Raw genomic sequence first — 23,601 nt, forward strand, 5'->3', positions numbered from 1 at the left:
TCACACCCTGTCCCCTGGTCACACCTGTGAGGCCGTGGTCTGCAGCTTCTGGATTCCATTCCCCAGGTGCTCCTTCTTCCGCTGCACCTCTCCTCGCTTCTTCTTCAGCAGGCTCTTAAACAGTGATATTTGTTCTAAGAAACTCCTTGGGGTGGTGTAGTTGTACCTCCTCTCGTTCTGGTAGTACCAGGCACTTACTTCCTTTACACTGGTGTGAACATACGCCATGAAAAGGCTGATAGAATCTTTGTGCTGTGGCTGAAACATAGACAGCGCATTTCTCACGAAATCCTTTCAAGACGAAAATATAATTTAAAAAATAAAAGGAAAAAAGCCACACACATCAAAATTATACAGTATTTTTTTAAGCCGGGAAGAATTGCAGTAGAAGTAGGAAATTTTACTTCATCTTTGTGAGACACTCACAGTACTTGGGGGATAACTGGGAAGCGCTTGGCCTTCCTCACCATTGTGCTACGGAGGACAAAGGATGTTTTTGTGTGGGTCTCAACCAAAACCCAGAAGCCAACAGAAAAGACTAAGTCCCAATCTTCACAACTTGATCTTTACCTATCAAGTGCATAGGAAGAAAAGGAAAGAAAAGAACGCATGACAGTATTTGGAGGGAGGCTTTTGAGGGAGGGAGATGCCATTTTCAAGCTGAACTTTAGGCAAAAATAATCACTCCAAAGTGGGGGGCACAAAACAAGTAGAGAAAAAAGATCTTTATGGGAACCCATCTCAAACTGAAGGGGTGGGCAAACTATCCAAACCACTCATTCTGAGGGGAAAATATGATAGTCATTTCTATTCTTATCTGGAGAAGTGAACATCAACAATAAAACAAACACAAGGAATCCCCTGATTCCTCCCACCCCTCCCCCAACCCTACCCATTCAACCCCTCCTCCACACTTTCCTCCTCCTCCACCTCCCACCCCTCCCCCTCCTCCACTTCCCACCCCTCCCCTCCCCCATACCTTCCCCTCCCCTCCTCCACCCCTTCCCCTCCTCACCTCCCACCCCTCCCCCCTCCTCCACTTTCCACCCCTCCCCCTCCCCACCTCCCACCCCTTCTACTCCCCTCCACCCTACACAGAGTCCCTGCAGATCGTCTGCTGTCCCTTCCGTGTGTCCTCTGTGACTTCTGGACTAGTTAACTTTTTAATTTGTACAGCCACATCTCCCTCATTCTAATGATTATTTATTGCATTCTGTACAAGATGAACCTGGTTCAATTAATCAAGGGAAGCCTAAAAATCAATTAATATGAATTAAATGAGCTACACCAACTCTTTGGAAAGTCACACATAATTTACCAAAGTGTTGTCAATAACGCTCAGGCAGCTTCAGGAAAATTGCACACAAGTGGCCGATGATGCAGTTAAACGCTTCAAACCTGGACCATCAATATTGCAACCAGAAGTGCGTGTGAACAGCACTGCAAAGTGAACAGCGGACTGTTCCTCTTCCGTGTCCTTAAATACGCAGATTCCTAACCTCACAGCGAACCCCAAACGTAGGTAAAACCTTCACATAAAGTGCACGGTTGGATAGATTACAAATCTGTCTCGCTAGTCATTGAAAGAATGTGTATTCCAAGCAAAACTCAGGGTCACAAAACTTGTATTGGATTCCAGGGGATCCAAGATGCTTGAGTGTTAGCAATTAATGGACTCAGAAAATAAAATTTATGAGTGTCTATAAATGTCACAGGCATCATACTTCCCTGAGGACTTTATTTTCAAAAGAGCCTGGCTCCATCCCACATAACTATGCACAAGCCTGCTCCCGTCCTGTCTTGCTTTGACAAGAACTTTCACACATACCTTCCTAGGATACAGACAAACACCTCCCCAGCCAAGTGTAACCTCCTTACAAAGGGGGAAAAAAAAAAACCTGGCTTCTGCCCAACCATGATCCTTATGAGGAGGCTCCTCTGCAGCCCTGAATGCTCCTTTTAACAACAGTTTCATTTGTAAATCTCTGATGGAAAGAGTGGCTTCCGGGAGAGCTGGAAGTGGCCCGACACAACTTGTCTCAATGGGGCAAAATAACTATTGTTATCGGGCTTAACAAAATGGCTCAGCATGGGAGTCTCACGGAGCCAGGGAGCAGCTGGGTGTAATTCACACTGTTTTTCAGAAAACTCTAATCGTTCCAGAACAGACCTCTTTGATGACTGGTCTTCCCTGCATTCTCAATTTGTCACTTTCTCTTATGATAAGGTCAGTAGTGACAGCACTTCCTGACATTAACAGCTGTGGCTTTTAAAAGGGTCATTGTAGAACTACTAATTGCAGTAATTTCATTAGCATAAATTATTTATTCTGCCATTCATTTATCTCCAGTTTTCTTCTGAGGGGGGCGGAGAGGGGCTGCTGAGGGCTGCAGCAGCCCTGCACAGTTCACACTTCCAGAGACGCAGGCAAGACCATCTTTTCTGCCAGATTTGTCCCTTCAGGGGGACCAGTTGACAACACTTTGTGGTCCTTTTGCAGCCAATAGTGGGGAAGGCAAAAATAAAAATAAGCAGAGTGCCTTTATGCAGGCACTAAATCCATGGCCTTCCTGCTAGGATTGCTTTGGGAAGCCATGCTGTCTCTGTTGCAAAATGCAATGCACAGATAAGACTGGGTTTTTCCTCAAATAAAGAAAGAAATGTTTATTTTCCAGTCTCTTAGTTAGCTTGCTGTAAACATAGAAACATAAACTCTACGGTGCCTGGTGGGATGGTTCTCAGGCACTGGCTTTTACTGCCATACCAAGTACTCAGGAGGCCACTCTACAAGCCAGTGCCCAGTGCCCTTGTTGGGAATGCCAGCTGGGGGTGAATGCAAATTCCGTTAATAAAAAAGAATATCTTATTTCTTTCCAAGAACAGCAAAACAGACTATATCTGTTTATAAAATTAAATTTGGATTTGCAAAAAAGGCAAATGAAAAAACAGAAGAGACTAAAGAGTTTGTTGTAATGCCAAGCAACCAGAGCTTCCAGGGACTAAGCCACTACCTAAAGACTATACATGGACTGACCCTGGACTCTGGCCTCATAGGTAGCAATGAATATCCTAGTAAGAGCACCAGTGGAAGGGGAAGCCCTGGGTCCTGCTAAGACTGAACCCCCAGTGAACTAGACTGTTGGGGGGAGGGGGACAATGGGGGGAGGGTGGGGAGGGGAACACCGATAAGAAAGGGGAGGGGGGAGGGGGATGTTTGCCCGGAAACTGGGAAAGGGAATAACACTCGAAATATATATAAGAAATACTCAAGTTAATAATAATAAAAAAAAAAGAGTTTGTTGTTTGTTTTAGTTAAAGTCAGGACAATGTTGTCACATATGATGTGGTAGCCTTGTAGGGAATCTTGAAATGCTTTCTCAGAAATTATTTGTTGAAATTAAATTTCAAACTACCAAGTTACAAAATCTATTATTTATAATTCACTCTTTTGTGGGTTGGTAAAAGACTGAATTAGATATTCAGGCTTGTTAAAGAGAATTTAACACTAAAACAGAGGAACAATATTCCATGAGCACCTTTAAGCTCTTCACAGAGCTCATTCACCCCAACATAAAGACTGATAAGGAAGAACCAAGGTTTGAATCCTAGGACCTAGTTACATTTCCAGGTCTGAAAAATTAAGTAAATGCTTATGTTCCCCTTGCTTTCTCCTGCCCACAAAAATGGTTACTTTGTATCATTTCTTTTCCATGTTTTCTAAACAACAGCACAAATGTAGCAAGGGAAAGCCTGGCCTCTGGGATCTAACCACAGGCTTCAGCATCAGCCTGTCACCCATGTAAGGACAGGTCCTTCTCTTGAGGCTGGGATAGAGAGGTAAACAGTGCAGTCACTAGAGTCATGCACAGTGCTTCAACAAGTGCTGAATACTGATGCAAGGCAGTTCTCTACCTTTGTGGTTTTTTATTTTTTTTCCTTTAAGTTGGAATTAATTGATTGGTCAGAGGCGAGATCAGGTCCACTATCAGAAGAGGTGGCTCCTGGAGTCTCTTCCACAACATGGAAACATTGAAATGACTGAAAATTCATGCAATGAAGAGTCCAGAGGAAACTCAGGGAAGCCCAGCTACTCTCTTCCCATCCATCCATCATCTATCCATCCATCATCCATCCATCATCCATCCATCCTCTATCCATCCATTTTCAACCCATCCTTCCATTCAGTCATCTATCTTTTATCCATCCTTCCTTCATTCATTCATCCATCTATTTTCTACCCACCTACCCATCCACCCATCCATCCATCCATCTTGTGTGTGTTTCATTTCACACATAAGTATGTACTAGAAATTGATATTGCAGTCTACCTTAATCACTCTCCACCTTATTATATACTGAGGGAAGGTCTCTCAGTTGAACCCAGAACTCATTGATTTAGCTAGTTTAGGTAGCTTGCTTGCTCTGGGAATCCCCTTTCTCTGCCTCTCTAGTACTGCCATCCCCACCCAGAATTCATGTGGGTGCTAGGATCAGAACTACACACACACACACACACACACACACACACACACACACACACACACACACACATACACACACGAACATGCACACGAACACACTACATACCACTTGTGTGGCAGGTGCTTGGTACCTATCAAGCCATCTCCCCAGCCCCTGAGAACCCTTGCTTTGGGAATATTGTGGCTGGTGAGGCTAACACATCCACAAAAGCCCCAAAACTATGAACTTTTATGTAGAGCTGGTTCTAGTTGGACAAGACACGCAAGAGATCCTGGACAGCCATAAGAACTGGACCCTGTTTTCATGGGTGGCAGGATTCCTAACCTTTAGAAAGCTGTAAAACTATGTTGGGAACATAGCATTGTTTTAAAAACTATTCTAAACTTGCACCACATATGTAATGATACACTTACATGCACAGCTAAAGAAGACCGATGGGGAAGGGTGTGCACAGTGATGGATCTTCCCCACTCATTTGAGGACAGAAACTGAGGCCAGGATGAAGTTTAGGCAGATCCCTTAGATCTTCTTTTGGTTTTGTCTTGATGCTTCAAATAGCTTCAGTGTAACTACTGTGCAGGAAACTAGGCATCCTAAAAGGCTGTATACAATCCTCTCTTCAGCTATCAGACTGTTGAAACAACAGACCCCAAAGAATTTGAAATGCCCCCTGGAATCCTACTCTAGGGAAAGGGAAAGGCTGAAGCCACTATGATCGCTAGCAGAAGGAGTTTTCATACAACTCATCAGATACATTTCTGGTCAGACACTGAAGGGGCCACGGTGGGGCTGCACCTGGATCAGGACTTCCTAACCACCTAAAGCTCATGCACTCTATTTAAACCTGACCTTATGCTAGTAGATTAAAGATGGACGTAGGATCTCACTAGGCCCCTCTTTTGATGTTCTCTCCAATGTGACCCCATTACACAAATTTGCTTTTCTGTTTCCACATTCCCTGTGTCTTTATTCTTTGTACTTTATTGAGTACGTATATAGCTAAGCCCAGTTCACGAGGGCTACCAACAGGGTCCAGGATTCTACTTTAAAATTGTGGTAGCATCTGTTCCACGGTTCAGTGGTATTTTCTTCCTATACAGCATGGTCAACTTTGGACTTTATAAGTTAACACTTGTCATTGATATTTCAAAGAAAGAATTGTGGCCCAAATCATCAATGTAGTATAGCTATCACTGATGCAATAAATGTAATGCCCTTCCTGTTTGACACAAAGAATGTGTGTGTTTGTGTGTGTGTGTGTATGTGTGTATGTGTGTATGTGTATGTGGGTGTATGTGTGTGTATGTGTGTGTATGTATGTGTGTATGTATGTGTGTGTATGTGTGTGTATGTATGTATGTATGTATGTGTGTGTGAATATGTGTGTGAATATATGTGTGCGTATGTATGTGTATATGTATGTGTATGTATGTGTGTGTGTGTATGTGTATGTGGGTGTATGTGTGTGTATGTGTGTGTATGTATGTATGTGTGTGTATGTGTGTGTATGTATGTGTGTATGTGTGTGTATGTGTGTGTATGTATGTGTGTATGTATGTGTGTGTATGTGTGTGTATGTATGTGTGTATGTGTGTGTATGTGTGTGTGAATGTGTGTGAATATATGTGTGTGTATGTATGTGTATATGTATGTGTATGTATGTGTGTGTGTGTATGTGTAGTCACATACATGTGTAGGTACTGAAGAAGCACCAAATCTAAATCTGGCAGAAAGGTAACTTTTCTATTTGAGTGGATCACCTGCCATTCTATGCTATACCTTCTCAGGTATGGGTTGCTGATATGTCAGAAACACCAGTGGCATGGCATTGAACTGTGAGCCCACACTGTAGTGTCATTACCTCAGGAGGGCAGACCTTCCTCTGTCAGTCAGATGCGGTTGTGGTAAATATTAAAAAACTGGCTCTACCCTTTATCCCGTGCTAGTGCTGGCACCTGTAGGGCCCGCATGGCACTGTGGGATATCTTGCACTATCTAGTTCCAGCACCCATGGGCCACGTGGCACTTGGTTCCCTTTTGACCGGCTCTAGTGCTGGCATCTGCATGGCACTGTGGGGTACTTTTATCCCAGTGGTTCCATGCTGCCCCCAAGATACTCTCTGTCCCTGGCAGTCCGCGAGCCATTCCAGTGAGGCACCTTGTCACATTGCTTTCACTCACAGTTCCCTTGGGGGGTTGTTACCACACCAGGCTTACACATCCCAATTCCACGGCGGGCTTGGTGCATCCTACCACTGTGCCTTTTCTTGAACTCAAGTCACCACATGAAAGAACACACCACACAATAACCTATGATCCAATTGATAAGATAGAATTTGCCCATCTAGACAGCACAAAATCCTGTACACACCCATCCCTTAAAAATATTCAAAACAACCTTTATCTATGCACAGAGAAGAATCTTAACATTTGCTGCCATGTTCTCCCAGCTCCTTCTCTACCTCCCGCTCCTTCGCCTTTAAAACTTTGTTCCCGCCCATCCTTCCTTCTCGTCCAATGACAGCCTCATTCTACCCTGTACCTGCCTTCCTGCATAAAGACATCACCTTCAAGATGCCATGCCCAAGTGACATGAGCTGCTTCTGTCCTCAAATCCTGCAACAGAATTCACTCTCTCCAGTCAGCTCATATTTTTAATTTACAATGAAATGTGTCCTTTCATATCACCCTGATTTCAATGATGCCTAAGGCTCATTTTGCCTAAAAAACAAAACAAAAACAAGCAAGCAAACCAAAACCAAAGTTTCTCTTTTATGTTCCCAATACCATCTACTTTTGGCCCTATGCGTTCCTAACTGGAGCCTGTGCACTGACCAGTAAGGTTTTCACCGGATCACATCCCCAGTGTGCTTCGGTCTGCATCTTCAACCCCACTCCTAATGGAATACAGGACTGTCCCTTCCTCTTGCTTTACACTGTCACTTCCTACCTCACATCGAGAGGCAGCACAGGCTGACAGAGTGTCTGATGAACACCCGCACAATGATGACACTTAGGTGTCAGACTGCTTTTGGACTTTTATTTGTCAGCTGTCATTTAGTTCAGTATCAGGTAACAGGGGGTGGGGGGAAAAGCATACCCGTTCAGTTAGATGCAGCCTGGGCTGTGGGCTGCCATAGCCTTGGGTGCTGAGTGTGTCCTGATGGGAATTTACATGTCAATGTATATAGAATGGCCTGTGGTTAATGAATTCTTTCTCTATGGCCAAAGGGGGTCACCTTGTATAAGTACCTTCCACTCACCCAATGAGGTCAATAATTAAGAAGTGCCAAAATTATGTAGATAACATTCAGTCTTGATAATGAAAATTAAGACTAAGAAAGTGATCAAATTAGCATTTGTTCAAAAAAATTTTTTGGAGGATCATACACTTTTTCTTTTTTATTGGATATTTTATATATTTACATTTCAAATGTTATCCTTCTTCCCTCACTCTCCCAACCCCTCCCCCTGCTTCTATGAAGATGCTTCTACTCCTACCCTCCCATTCCCACCCCAACGCCCTGGCATTCCTCTACACTGGGGAAACGAGCCTTCACAGGACCAAGGGCTTCTCCTCCCATTGATGCCAGACAATGCTATCCTCTGCTACATATGCAGCTGGAGCTATGGGTCCCTCCATGTGTACTCATTGGTTTATTTAAAAGCCGTTTCTGACCTCTACAGAAAAGACACTACATGTTTTTAGGGGAATGCGGTCCCAGTGTGCTCTAAATTACAATTCTTGCTTCCTGTGACAAATCAGGAAGGTGGGAGGGTTAAATAGGCACCTTACACGGAAAGGAAATCTTCTGGCTGACTTGTTAGCAGGTGTAATTTAGCTTGGTGGAAACGCTGAAGGGCTTGAAAAGTGTTCCTATTTGACACTCAGGATCCTATAGGAGGCGGCATGACACCGTCAGATAGACTGCAGCACCTTGTGCAGTCCTCGGGACTGCAAAGCCCGCCTCATCCAGCAGGTGTCAATAGTTCTGGCCAGGCTGAGCTGCTGCTCCACTGGAGAAAGCAGACACAGACACAGGACAGTAAAGACCAAAGACTGGAAGGCTGTGAGGCTATGTGTATGCTTCCCTCGATCTGCCAGCACGGGATCCCCTACCAACTGAGGAAAATTAAAACTATATTCAGAAACCAGCCCACTTATTCCATTGCAAGCCTGACAAAATGAACCAAGGAAACTAGAAATCTGCTAGTAATATGGGGCACTGGTTGATTCCTGTAGATTCAGAACTTCTAACCTCTCTTCTCACTGTTGGAAGACAAGATGATACTCCAGTACTTCCACATCGCAAGGAACCTGGTGACTGTCCTAGGGGCTGGGAGTAACACTTAACACTACTTTATCATAACTAATGGCTCTCCAGATGTGAAGATCCAATCCTCGCCCCCCCCCCCCCGCCCCAAATTCAGAAGAACTTCCTTTTCTTTTCTGTTTCCTTGTGCATGTGCTCGTCATGTGACTGTGGAGAATGGAACGGGGAGGAGGAGGCAGACATGTTCCCATCCCAGATGTGTCTGCCATGTTAAATGTTGCTTCCCCTGGCAGTCCAGTGATAGACAGATTCATGGACATTTTTTAGGGGGAAAAATCTGTACACATCAGTGAATGCTTTTTACCACTTACAAAATACACACACCCATATGGTTACCCCCTTTTTGAGTAGAAGCAAAGGAAAAGTGACATACCAAACAATAAAGCTGGCTGCACACTAACTGCTCAAGTTTATAAACCCAGACTTAACCTTCTGGCCACCCAAGAACACGCTATCTAACTAAATCTCGTAATGCTACTTTGCAAGAGTGGTGGTCATGGCTTCTGGAGTAAGAGAGAGGATGAGGACTTGAGACATTGTTAGGGGCCCCAATCAATTTTGGCTCAGAGAGTGACTTCCACTAATTCTGGGACTATTCTAGGCACCCCCACCTTATTGCTCAATGGGTAGCAAGAACAAAGCTCTTTAGGAGTAGCACCTTAACACAATCTCTCTAATCAGAAAGGAACTAGACTTCAACTCCACATCTGGGAATCGGGAGGCTTGCTTCAGTTGCTTCCTTTACTCTTTAAAACTGCTTACTTCACACAGACATTTAAAAACCTAGTCAGAGGTACTAGGTTCCTGAAGAAGTAACAGATATAACTAAAAAACCCCATAAGGCCAGAGTCCCACCCTCAACAATGCACAAAAACCAGAAACAATGAAAAACAATGTAAAAGAAGTAAGCGGATACATATTTGATACAGAGATTGTGAAACTAAAGGTGGCTGACTTCGCTGCTGCACTGCCTGCCTATAGTGTACTGAGACTTGAGCAATTCTGGGTACCTACCTCAGGCTGACACAACTTACCTCAATCCCCTCGATTTCTTCAATAAACCTCCTGCTGACTGAGACCAGAGCTTCCTGTGGCCATGCATGAAACCAGTCAATAGCTGTGCAGTTAACTAGGGCTGGGAACTTCCGGGCTCTAACTCTCAGAGTGTGACCAACCGGTGAGAAACAAAAAACCATCTGTAGAGAGCAGGGTGAGAGGGCACAGGTCAGAAACAACAGGGGGATGAGTATGCCACACAGTACACTGAAATCTCAGACAGTGAGGGAGGGGGCAAGGCCAGACACACTGGTCAGCTACCCCAGTCCAAGCCACTGGTGCAAGGCAGCATTGAACTTCAGGGTGACAGCACCACAGGGCAGACAGGAATACTGTTGTGTTTTTCTCAAAATGTGGTGCTTCTTCTCTCAAGCCTGGCTCATGATTCCCTTTGGGACTGGGAAATTTTAATTGTTCCTTAATACAAGTCACATATAAAAAGTAAGTCATCATGGAGGAAGAGTGTCAATACTGCACCTTCAAATTGCTTCTGTTACATGATTCACTGGGTTTCACAAAGCTGAAATACCCTTCCCAAAACAAATATAAAATAATAAAATAGAGCCAGTTTTATCATCATAAATGACACTAATTTCTGTTTGCATTTAAAATAAAAACATCTGCTTTAGTTCTTACCTGAGATTTTTTCAGAGAAAAATGTTAAGACTTGGGGGTAATGTTTCTGCTAAGAAAAGTTCCTGATAGAAGAAAGCTAAAAGTTCTTTTTTAACTAGCTATTTAATGATTTAAAAGTTAATTAATACCCAAACAAGCCATTGGTCTGTGTTTGGGATCTGCCAGGGATCAGTTTTAGGACCCCCAACATAACTCAAAGGATTTTCCAAACACTTTCATGAAAAACATATTACTTTCACAGAAAGAACCTATATCCTTCAGATACCTATTAGTTCTTCCTGTTAGGATTACCTATTGTCCCTAGGACAAGGTAAACAGTGTAGGGGGTTGTTATTCTGTGCTGTTTAGGGAATTGAGACAATAAAAATAATGTGCACGCGCAATACGTTTGTTTTCCTCTTCAAAGAGTTTCACTGCACAGCTGGTAGGATTCATGGATGAAGGCAAGACAGCCAGAGGATCCAGTTGTGTATTTGTATACTTTCTCTAGACACAGGGATTCTGCCAATAGAACCTGAGGTTGGTTGCAATGGTCTGTCACAGACAGTGGATGAGAGGAACTCTTCATCGTCATCAGAGTAGGTGTGACCCTATCATCGTACCCTTCAAGGGTCCTGAGCGTTAGAGGACCATCAGAGGGGGAAGCTCAGGGGGAGTGTGAGGATACAGAATAACCTGAAAGCTAGGTAATTATTTGTCCGCCGGGAAAGGCCTGAGTGGAGAGTATCTCTTTCTTAGGCTGATGGTAGAAACTGAGGCCCTCCAGTTTCTAAGACTGAGGTCCAGAGCATGGTCAGCCAATGGGTGTTGTCACTGTCTTAGAGGACATTTTTCTTTTTTTATCCATGGCATTTTTAAGTCCATGTGAGAAAAAACTCTAGCAAATATCAACCTGCATGATACCTCATTGAACAGGTTTGTTTGTTACCGTCAACATTTCAAGACAGACAGATGCTGATCCCTACTTTTTCCCACTATGATTGCACTGCTTAATTGTATTAGTGTGTAGTATGGTGCTGTCAGCTAAGGGGAGAATGTACATCTCTTGAACTTTTTCATCATTTTTTCTTTTTTCTTTTTTTAAAATTTTCATTAGATATATTTCTTTACTTACATTTCTTTTTTTTTTTTTTTTTTTTTTTGGTTCTTTTTTTTTTTCGGAGCTGGGGACCGAACCCAGGGCCTTGCGCTTCCTAGGTAAGCGCTCTACCACTGAGCTAAATCCTTTACTTACATTTCAAATGTTATTCCCCTTCCCGGTTTCCTGTCCATAAGCCCCCATCCCCTCCCCTCCCCCTCCCCCATACCGGTATTCCCCCCATACATCCCCTTACTGCCCCCCATATTTCCCTGTACTAGGGGGTCCAACCTTGGCAGGACCAAGGGCTTCCCCTTCCACTGGTGCCCCAACAAGGCTATTCTCTGCTGCATATGCAGTTGGGGCCCTGGGTCAGTCCATGTATAGTCTTTGGGTAGTGGTTTAGTCCCTGGAAGCTCTGGTTGGTTGGCATTGTTGTTCTTATGGGGTTGCAAGCTCCTTCAACTCTTTCGATCCTTCCTCTAATTTCCCCCAAGGGGGTCCTGTTCTCAGTTCCGTGTTTTGTTGCTAGCATTGACGTCTGTATTGGATATGTTCTGGATGTGTCTCTTAGGAGAGATCTATATCTGGTCCCTTTCACCATGCATTTTTTAGCTTCATCAATCTTATCTAGTTTTGGTTTTTCATCATTTATTCAACTCTCTCTGTCCACAGAGACTTCCTCACAGTCTCCTGGGTCTATGGCAGATACTGTACCAGCCTCTACAAGTTTAACTCGGTGGCTCTAGTATAAGTAGACTATGCAGTATTGGCCTGTCTGGGATGGGCTTAGCACAGTGCCCTGTGACTGTCTGTCCAGTCAGACTTCCTGGTGCTTGGACCTTATAATATAAGTCACGTCTCAGAGTATCTTTTGAGAGCCATGGATCTTCTTTATCTAGCACCCAACCCAGTGTAAAATCACATGATGATGACCCACCCTTGTTTAACCGTTTCCTAGTAACAAGACACAAGAAAGTATCTCTAATTCTGGAAAACAAAAATAGATTGTTGAAAGACCATGTTATATTATCTGTCAGTAAACAATTTATTCATGGTAGTAAATTAACACAGAAAGATCATTCCCCGCCCCAACAAGGTTGAATAAACATGACTCAGACACATTCTTAAGAGTCAGCAGTATGCCAGTGTCGAGGATAGGAATAGATTAAATATAGAAGTTATAAGAAAATACTTGGAACCTCAAGTATGAGATGCTGTTTTGTTTTTCTCTGTCTCTGCTGTACTCAAGTGAAGTTTCTGAAATCATGTTAGTCAAAGAGAATCAGTTGTGGAAAGCCAGCATCTTGGGAAGAGAAGAGGAATCTTTGAGTGTGGGGAGAACAAAAAAGGGCTGGAAGGAGAAACCTAAGACCTGAACTGTAAAAAAAATTAGACATTGTCACCACAGTTTGCTTAGCACATGTGATCATGAAACAATGTGTGTACGTCTGATGTTAAGGAGCAAGAGGAACTGAGAAGGGGGAAAACTAATCTTACCTTATGCAAAATGGACTAAACTCCTCCAGGTCCATCTGATATTCACAAGGACAGCATGCCAGTTTGACTTTGCCAGGGGGGAAATTAAGCAAAATAATTTGCAACATCTCACTTTTCTCTTTAGTTACGTATATGTGTGGGTGTGGGCATGTCTGTGCAGATGACAAAAGAACCCAAAGGTCCAAGATACCTTGGGGCTGGAGTTACAGGTGATGAGCCACTCTGCATGGGTGATGGGGACCCAACTCCAGTCCTGAGTAGGAGAGTTTGTGCTCTCACCTGCTGACACAGCTTCCAGCTTCGGTTTTATTAGTATCTTGAGACCTGCTCTGGCTATGTAACATTGGCTGTCTGGAAGTCACTCTGTCGAAACCCACGGCAGTTCTCCTTTCTAAGCTTCCAGTGCTGGGACTATGGTGTGCACCACTGCATCTGGTCACCTTTTCAATGACTTTGAAGTTGGTCAAGTACTTCACAGAATGAAATGGAGACCTTTGATAATTTTAGGAATCACAAATCATCTAAACTAGTACCTGGAAACTCAACTGTAGAAATAAACTTGCTCATTCACAGTTCCAATGAAGTGATTGGAAGGGTGTTGTTAGCCTGAGGCTTTGACTATTAGTCCAATTCAGTGTTCAGGAATGTTGAGTTTTAATCAGAGAGTACAGAGTACTCCTGTCAACTTCTAACCTCGGCTTTGAGTTAGACACGATTTTTAAAAATAAATTTATTATTGTGCACATATATGTTGTGTGCATGTGTATGTATGAGTGTGTGTGTGTGTGTGTGTGTGTGTGTGTGTGTGTGTGTTATAGCATGTATGTGAAAGTCAGAGGACAACTTTGCAAAGTTTTTCTACTTTTACATGGGTTCCAGGGATTGAACTCAGGTTGACAGGCTCAATGGTAAGTACCTTACCAGCTGGATGATTTTTTTTTCTTTTCTTTTTTTCAGAGCTGGGGACCAAACCCAGGGCCTTGCGCTTGCTAGGCAAGTGCTCTACCACTGAGCTAAATCCCCAACCCTGGATGATTTTTTTTTTTAAATTCATGAAATAAGATACCTGGGTTAAACAGAAATATTGTACTAACATCTCTACTCATATATAAGCAAGACAGGCAGGCATAGATACTGAAGTGTCCTAATAACTGTATCCTATACCCCTATCTGGAGACTGTGTATGTACTCCTAGCTGGAGACTGTGTAAACAGGATCCCAAACAAATGATCAGATTCATCCCACTGCAGTAGCTCTGCTGTGTCTGCCTGGAAACACCCTGCTATGTAAACGTTAGTCAGGTTTCCACAAGACAAGAATTAGACTGTAGTGAGCCCACAAGCCAGGTTGCAAGGGGTGTTAATCAACAAGCTTTGGGGAGGGAAGCAGGGTTCGGAATTAGATATCCTTGCCTTGAAGTAAAACTCAAGTTAGTGTGTGTAAGAGAAAAGAACCCCACCCCTTATCTGAGTTCAGTTTAGCTACCTTTAAGGAAGTACCTAGATTTATGGAATAATCAATAATCATCTTCCCTGCAAAGGTTTGCCTGACAATGCCAAATGAACCATCAGTGGGGACAGGAAGAAACACAAATGCCTAGATGGAAACAAAGTTAAAAGCCTAGATGGAAACAAAGTTAAATGTCCCAGGCAGCTGTGCTGTTTCTAAAAAGCAAATTCTCCCAAACACAAAAGCCAGCCCTGAAATTACTACAGATGCATCTCCCGCAGTTTTGACATTTGGGTATCAGGTGTCAAGAACTTGCTTTTGGGATCTATACTATAACATTTTCTATTTTTTTCCATCCCCCGTACAGGTGCTATGACTCATTTGTGATAACCCACATTTCACCATGCTTTGTAACACGTTTCAATTTCCCGTAGCTACAATCCCTCCTTGAGTATATATTTATTTGTGTATTACTAACAGGACTCAGGCCATTTCCTCTCCTAATGGAAATTTGAATTGCTACAGTCACTGTATTTTTTTTCCAGCTGAAGTAGTTTATTCTCAGGTAGAAGGGATCCTCCCACATATTTACTTCCAAAGCATCTATCCATAAGTTATGTTTGCATTCATCATCCAAAGCCCCAGTATATTTCAAGAATAATAAGCCCGGAGTCTTGCTGAGGCAGCCCCTATGGAACGGGGCTTTATCACAGAATGCATTCTCTGAAAACTGTCACTTTATCATGCTCTTCATGCCTTCTTACTGTATCCTCCATCTATCCAACTTTTAATTCCGATTCTTCTTAAAGATTTAAAAGCATCTTCGAAATGTGTACACATAAGACACTTCGATGTGAACTTCTACTTTAGAGAGCATACAATAAAATCATCTCAGAACTTCTGACCTTGTGATGTTAAGCGTTTCAGATTTTACTTAAAAGTAATACTCGGTACCAGAGAATTTCAATTCATTTCGATTATTTCTTGTGTGTGTGTGTGTGTGTGTGTGTGTGTGTGTGTGTGTGTGTACGTACGTGGGTAAGCTTGTAGCACAGGGCACATGTCTGTCCTTGACTTCTGCCTTGTTTGAGACATGTCTGTGTTGTTTGCTATTGCTGCAAAAGCCAGGTATGATGATTTGTATGTCTGTGGCCCAGGGAGTGGTACTATTAGGAAGTGTGGCCTTGTTGGAGTAGGTGTGCCACTAAGACCCCTCCCTCATCCTACCTTCCTGGAAGTCAGTATTCTACTAGCAGCCTACAGATGAAGGTGTAGAACTCTCAGCTCCTCCTGCACCATGCCTACCTGGATGCTGCTATGTTCCCACCTTGATGATAATGGACTGAAACTCTGAACTTGTAAGCCAGCCCCAAATATATGTTGTCTTTTATAAGCCTTGGTCATGGTGTCTGTTCACAACAGTAAAACCCAAAGAAACCAGACTGGCTCAAGAACTTCTGGGGATTCATCTGCACTTCCCTTCTCACTGTAGGAGTGCTGGGATTACAGGCCTGTGCTACTGGACTCAGTTTTATGTGGGCTTTGGGATTTGAACTCAAGCTTTCACACTTACACAGAAAGTGCTTTACCGACTAGGTTATCTCCTTAGCCCGTTTCCATTTTTTAAAACAAGGAAGTCATTGAACTTACAAAGAATGAGCATGCAATCTCCATAGCTAAGAATGCATCTGATCCTGAGGCACCCAGGCAGGAGGAGGGGCTCCTTCCCCTGGGATTTGTCCCTGGGATTGCAGTGATTGGGTAATGCTTTGCAGGCTAATCCTCAGCTCCTTAATGGAATCCTTCATTTTTGTTAGTTTTTTTTTAAATTGATAGATATTTTTCTTGAAAATAGGTCAGTATTTGAGACATCTCATGCAGTTTCTGGTGGCACCACTGTTAGAGCAGCCACCTTCCATGTGTGTTAAGGACAGGCCTCACACTCTGCTGGAAAATGGCTATGAACACAAACCGCTTTTCTAGATACAAAGTACATTCTGTGTAAAGTGACCTTTTCTCTGACCTTTGACCGAGCCTTTCACTGCCTGTGTTAAAAGTTCTTTTAGAGGTTGATGGGGATAGCTCTGTGATTTAGTTCAACCCTGAAAAATCTCTCATATGAAAAAGCCAGGTGTGGTGGTGCAGACTCACACCTGGGGAGGCAGAGTTGGGGGGATTTCTGGAGCTCTCTGGCCAGCCAGTGCAGCCTATGTAGACCTTCCAGGCCAGTGAGACCCTGGAGAGAGAGAGAGAGAGAGAGAGAGAGAGAGAGAGAGAGAGAGACAGAGAGAGAGAGAGAGACAGAGAGAGAGAGAGAGACAGAGAGAGAGACAGAGACACAGACAGAGAGAGAGACACAGAGAGACAGAGAGAGAGAGGGAGGTAGAGGTAGAGGTAGAATGTAGATAGCACCTAAAGGGTGATACCCAAAACTGCTCTCTGGCATCCATATCTTATACATGTGCTTATGCACTCACACGTAACATTCATCTAAAGACATATGAACACTCACTCCCACATGTGCATATACATACACATACACACCATTTAGAGGATAAAATAAGAGAAAAGACATCTGCTTTCAGTGATTCCCTCAGTGAAACCTTTATCACTGTGCTTTCTGTTATGGCTGCTAATACCCCTCTCATCTTATAGTACTTGTGGTAGCCATTGGACCAATGTTGTCCCTGCAGTGAGGTGGGCTCCAGATGGACTGGGACTGGACTGTCATACTCCTGTCATCTCCCCAGGACACATCCCGGGATCCCAATAAACACATGCTGAACGGCAAAAGTCTAAATGGTAGCAGTTCAGAAGCTCCATTTGGGCAAACAGAATACTAGTATTTGTGTCATAAGTTTTTGAGGTTGTGCTGGCTTATCATATCAAAGTTTGTGAAACTCAGATGTACAGCACGAGGTAGTGTGGTGGCTTGAGTAAGAGAATCCCTCATAGGCTCTTGTGGTTGAATACTTAGTCCCCAGTTGGTAGTGATGCTGAGGAAGGTTATGGAGCATTTAGGAGATGGAGAGTAGTAGGAGGAAGTCTGTCATTGGGTCAGGCTTTGAGGATTTATAGCTTTATCCAATTCTGTTCTCTCTCCCTTCCTCTCTCTTTCCCTCCCTTTCTCTCTTTCTCTCTCCCTTCCTCTTTCTCTCCCCTCCCCCTCCCCTTGCCCCCTTTCTCTCTCTCTCTCTCTCTCTCTCTCCTCTCTCTCTTCTCTTCTCTCTCTCTCTCCTCTCTCTCTTCTCTTCTCTTCTCTCTCTCTCTCTCTCTCTCTCTCTCTCTCTCCTCTCTCTCTTCTCCCCTCTCTCTCTCTCTCTCTCTCTCTCTCTCTCTCTCTGTCTCTCTCTGCTTCTTGCTCTGGCTGGTTGCCTTCCCTGTTTCCATGTTCTCTCTGTCATGAAGGGCTCCATGCCCCTGTAGTCATAAGCCAAAACAAACACCATTTCTCCTCTAAAGTAAATAACTGATACAGATATCATCTTTTGTCACCTTAATTTCTTTGCAATTTACCAACGGTCATAGAACATGGAGAGCCACAGTGGTGGTCCCAACAAGCAAGGCCCTAGAAAAACAGAGAGAGGGACCTAGCCCTAGGTAGCTAGCCCTTAGCTTCCTCTTCATCAATGCAAGAGAATCCTGAGCAGAAGGGGTATGGATGATAACACGCCCCTGGCTAGAACAGTGCTCCATGATCATCTTGTTGAAGACTGGTTCCAGTGCAGAGGTACTCAGAGCAGGGGCTGTTGGGAAGTGGCTGTGTTGTGAGGACTCTGATTTGATCAGGGAATCAGTTTGTTCACAATCTGACGATACGGTTAAAGAAGCTAAGATGTTTTAGGAGGCAGATGCAGTGAGAGGGGTTAGGTCACTGGGTTCTTGCCTTAGTAGGGTTGTCTTGTCTTTAGGACCTCAACACTCTAACTGGCAACCGTGAGGTGACTATCTCTGCCCCATCATGTGGCTCCCACTGTGATGTTCTGCCCAAGTAAAAATGGATGAAGGCCACAGAAACTGTGATCCTATGCTTTTCAAACTCTTTCCTTGGGTGTTTTGTCTTAGTGGTAGACAGCTGACTCATTATTGTTCATAGGTGAGCGAATCAATTGGACCTAAGGAGATTCTTAGATATTGTATCCCATATATGAAGGTATTTAATTTAATACAAAAGATAGGCAATACTTCAAAAAATGGTTGGCTAGAGGAGAAGTTATACAATAGGAGACTTGAGTAAACTTTTCATGGTGAAAATATGATAATATTAGAAAATATCAAGATATTTTATTAGAGACTTTCTAATAAATAATATAATTTAGAATAGATGACATTTGCCTTAAATGGTTTATTCTGTGCATCAAATTCCTGAAATATTTTACTTTTTTTTCCAGGTAGACCTTCAAACCTAAAAAACATTAAATAAAAAAAATAAAGGACAGGGAAAAGTTACCTAAAGCCTTCCTGAATTTACATTCATTATATGTAAATATAATACAGTGTTTCTATGCAGTAAACTTGGATGAAGTTTATCAGTATGCTATCTTTAGATGATATAATTAAAGATTGTTTTTATTTTCTTTATGCATTTTATTTTCTTTCTTACATTCTCTACAAAGACTTTATGTTTCTTGTATTATCAGAAATGCATCTCTCTGCATATGCCTAGACAGGCAGTCAGGTCATGAAATGGACAGATATCTAAATTAAGAGTAGAGGTCAATAAATAAGCCAAATACTGCCCATGTCACAGGGCCAGGAAAGGAAACAAAATAAAGTGTCTTGGGTTAATCCAAGCCCACAGGAGGAGAGAGGAAATTGATGTTTCTCTAGTACAAGATGAGGATCCTGTATGGAGTCTCATACTACATAGGCTCAGACCACTAGCTCCTTTGCAGTAATCCAAGGACGTGCATTTGATCACTGGTGATAGGGAATAGGCTGTGGACTCAGAAGTCAACCCCTATGTGCCAATAGATTCTCTCAGCCCTGCATTTCCACCAGAACAGTGCTTAGTGGTTACCATGAGTGATGGGTAGCATCAGCGACCCCTGTGGCACAGTTAGCTCCCGTTTCATCAGGAGCATGGGCAAAGAAGATACCAACTCTTCAGGAATCTAGTCTGTGGCCTGCATGGTCTGTGAAAACATCAGAGTAATGTGGGCAGCTTTTAAAGATAATATATATGAGGGCTGTATGAAGAGATTGTGAAGACTGAAGCTGTCTTTTAATTCGAAAGCTGCCAGGTGGTCCGTTTTTGCATACCAGTTCTCCTTTGGGTGAAGAGGTCAGCAGATTGAGTAAGGCACAAGCAGGTCTCTATCTCAGCAGACTGTGCTTGTGGGTGGAGTGAAAGAAATGCATGAAGAGGGGCTGGGGATTTAGCTCAGTGGTAGAGCGCTTACCTAGGAAGGGCAAGGCCCTGGGTTCGGTCCCCAGCTCCGAAAAAAAGAACCAAAAAAAAAAAAAAAAAAAAAAAAAAAGAAATGCATGAAGAAAGACTGGTGGTTGTAAAAGGAAAGTATGAAAATGCAGAACAGCAGGGCATCAATCTGGGAATATTAATAAGCCCAAGGAAAAACTATGTAATTATCTTGATAGACACTGAAAAGGAATTCAGGAGAGACTTCCATGACAAAATGGATGTGCGAAATCAAAAGCCAATAGGAGATATTACTGTGAAGCATCAGAGGCTTCCTGCCCAAGTCAGGATCTAGACACAGTCCTCACCGTTAGCATCCCTGTTTGGACTTGTTTTTGGCAGTCCTTATCAAGGCATTAGGGATAAGACACACATTCAAAACGATTTTTTTTTTTTTAGCTCAGGCCATATAACCAGGTCTCAAATAGCATAATAAAAGTTGGTTGTTGTGCACGTGTAATTCTAGCAAGGGTGAAATGGAAGGCAGAGATAGGGAAATCCTAGAAGACTGACTCAGCCAGCCTAGACTACCTGATGACGCTCTAGCATGCTGAGAGACCCTGTCTTGAATAAAAGGTGGAAGGCACTGGATGTGTGACAGGGGGGTCCCTCTGATCTCTAACTCACATACATACATATGCAGTGTACACCTGTGTACGCACGTACCTGCATATACATTCACTCATGTGAACGCGCTCATACATATACATGAAAAACCAGCAACCAGATTGGTAAAACAGGAGATCAGATAGTCCCAAAATTAGAAGGTAGTATTTTTTTCATATTAAAATAATAGACAGCTTATCAAATGGTAGAACACATTACATCATAAAAATCAAATTCTCCCTTACAGAAATTAAGTAGTTAGCAGGATTTAATCAGAATTAAGATGGTGGCAGAATAATGTGACACCATGATGCTAGTGCTTGTTCACACGTACTAACACAGGAGAACAAGGAAAAGCTTGATCAGAAACAGTAATTAGATGCTAGAATACATAAGAAAGTATTGCTAATTTGTATAGGGTGATGTTAAAACCAATGGAGCTTAGCAAGGAAAGAGAACGGAGAATCCAGAAAGACTGTAACCACAATTATTCCTGATTTACTACAGGAGATGCATGAAACTGTTGGGAAAGGAACACCTGGCATTAAGATAACCTGATGTCTCTCATCTTACTCTTCTCATCTTTATACAGTAGGAAATATTTTCTAGAGGTAGCACTCCTTAAAAACTAAATCATACCTAACTTGTGATTGTTAACGCTGGGATTCTTCAATTCTCTGATGGCATGTAAGCAACACACATTTGTAGAAATCATGCTGAGAATCTTGAATTTTAACCTTTCCTAGGCTGGTGGCATACAGGCTGCTGTCCTCCGATGATGACCAGTGGTCCTGGATGTCTTGAGGGCCTAGTGCATTGTGGGGCTAAGCTATGACATCCCACAGGGGAAATGCATTTTCAACTTACAACGCTTGACCTACGGTGGGCTTACTGGGACATCACCCTGGGTGAGCTGAGGCACGCTTCTGTTCCCAAAGTCATTTTCGATGTTGTCATAAAAAATGTGTGAAGATCAAGTATTCCCTCTCCTCAGCCCACTGTAGCTGTGACATACTTATGGTCACAAGGACAACAGCTCAGCATATTTTGGGAGGGGTGAGTTTTAGTTTTCTCAAAACAGGTAACCAGCTCTTTTTCTTCCTCCTCCTCTCCCTGGAGATGAGGAGGAAGGGAACATCCAGATGATGCTAAGACTGATGAGACCATAGATCTCCGAGGGTTAGCGAGCCAGGCTGGGCTGACAGGTGGTCCTGAGGTGCTCTTAGCTAGAGTAGCTGGACTTTCTCCCCCATAGCCACAGTGAGTTACAACGGTCTCTAAGCTGGAGCTTTTCAAGCTTCCTAGTGCTGTGACTTCTTAATACAGTTCCTCATGCTGTGGTGACCCAACCATAAAACTATGTTCATTGCTGCTTCATAACTGTGATGTTGCCACTGTTATGAATCATAATTTGGATATATCATATGCAGGATATTTTATATGTCACCCTGTAAAAGGGTCACTCATCCCAAAAGGTATCATGACCCACAGGTTGAGAACAGCTGCTCTAAGCAAGATGACCTTGGAAGATCAGGCAGGGTAACACGTGTTTGCAATCCTAGCATTGGGTAGATAGAGGCGGGAGGATTGCTGGATCTCAACTTGGCTTGAACTACATTATTAGTTCCGTCAAGAAAGAAAAGAGGGTAAAAGATAATTGAAGATGAAGAAAGGAGGAGGAAGGAAAAAAGAAAGAAGGAAGATAAAGGAGGAAGAGGACAAAGGGGGGAAGTGGAGGAGAAAGAGGAAGAGGAGGAGGAAGAGGAGGAAGAAAGGAGAAGGAAGGAGGAGGAAAAGGAAGAAGAGAAAGAGGAGGAGGAAGAAAGGAAGGAGGAAGAGGAGGAAGAGGAGAAAGAAGAGGAAGAGAAGGGAGAGAAAGGGGGGAAGAGAAGGAAGAAGAAGAGGAAAGGGTTGAGGAAGAGGAGGAAGAGGAAGAAATGGAGGAGGAGTAAGAGAAGGAGGAGGAAGATGAGGAAGAGGAGATTTTTCTAAGCTGACAAGAAACTCCCAAGGCTGTCACTACCTTGTCTAAACTTGACAGAAGAGCAAGCTTTCTTAGTGGTCTATGATTTGGATGCGTATGTCAATGTTACTGAATAATTCTGGGCTGAGTTTAGAAGGTTCACATCCAAGATTTAGTTGCCTCAGAGGCTTCTCCCTAAGGAACTGAACGTTTCTGGCTGGTGCCACTGTTGCTGTCCATTCATCCCTCTCCAGTGTCTCGTGCTCTGTAGATAACACAAGTTTTCCACCGCACTGATAGGTATAGAGATACTAGAAGAACCAGCAAAGCAATAGCTTAAGGATTCCAACTTTGCACTACAAATCACTACAGCAGTGTTAGGAGGTTGACATCTCCAGGTCGGAAGTGTCTGTTTTCTTGTAACACTTGACCTTCACTGATGCTAGTGGTTAGGTGCACCAATCTCTATGACGCCCCAAAGCCAAGTGTATCTTAAATGGAAGGGCTTTAAGAATATTCAAACAACACCCCTGAATCACATCCCACAAAGGACACACTAGTACAGGACGTAACTACTGCTCACGTGATGATGTAAGCAACTCACTTCATCACAGTGAACATCTCCAGCTCCAGTGATCACGTTCTCCCTACACGAACTCCACGTTTTGACCCTTTAGAGCTCTCTCAGCTTTTTCAAAACAGGTTCTTCAGAGTTCATCTTCCATGTTTCCTCTCACAAGGGGTCTGAGAAAGGACTCAGCGGTTAAGACTGCTTGCTGCTTTTACTGAGGACCTAGGTTTGGTTCCTTGCACAAACATGGCAGCTCACAATATATATATATATATATCATATATATTATTTATATATATTATTTATATATATATGACATATATATGATATATATATATATCATCTATAACTCCAGTTCCAGGGAATATAACACCCCTTTGACCTCCATGGGTACTAGGCACTTATGTGGTGCACATGCATATATTCAGGCAAAACATCCATACCCATGAAACAGAATGAGTAAATCTAAATAAAACCAACAATATTGTTTCTTCTCCCTAAATGCCT

At 43.1% G+C, this 23,601-nt stretch overlaps 1 protein-coding gene across 1 annotated transcript in view; it reads right to left on the bottom strand.

Annotated features, from left to right (window-relative positions):
- Dnah11 (dynein, axonemal, heavy chain 11) overlaps positions 1–23,601 on the bottom strand; it is a 316,147-nt gene that overhangs the window by 103,098 nt on the left and 189,448 nt on the right. The window contains exons 55-56 of the mRNA XM_087554982.1: positions 9,851–10,012; positions 25–258 (exon numbers count right to left, since the gene is read on the bottom strand). Coding sequence (XP_087411108.1) covers positions 25–258; positions 9,851–10,012 — 396 coding nt within the window. The remainder of the gene's footprint in view (positions 1–24; positions 259–9,850; positions 10,013–23,601) is intronic.

Source organism: Rattus norvegicus, chromosome 6 (genome assembly GCF_021556685.1).
Source record: "Rattus norvegicus strain SHRSP/BbbUtx chromosome 6, alternate assembly SHRSP_T2T, whole genome shotgun sequence".
Classification (NCBI taxonomy): Eukaryota; Metazoa; Chordata; class Mammalia; order Rodentia; family Muridae; genus Rattus; species Rattus norvegicus.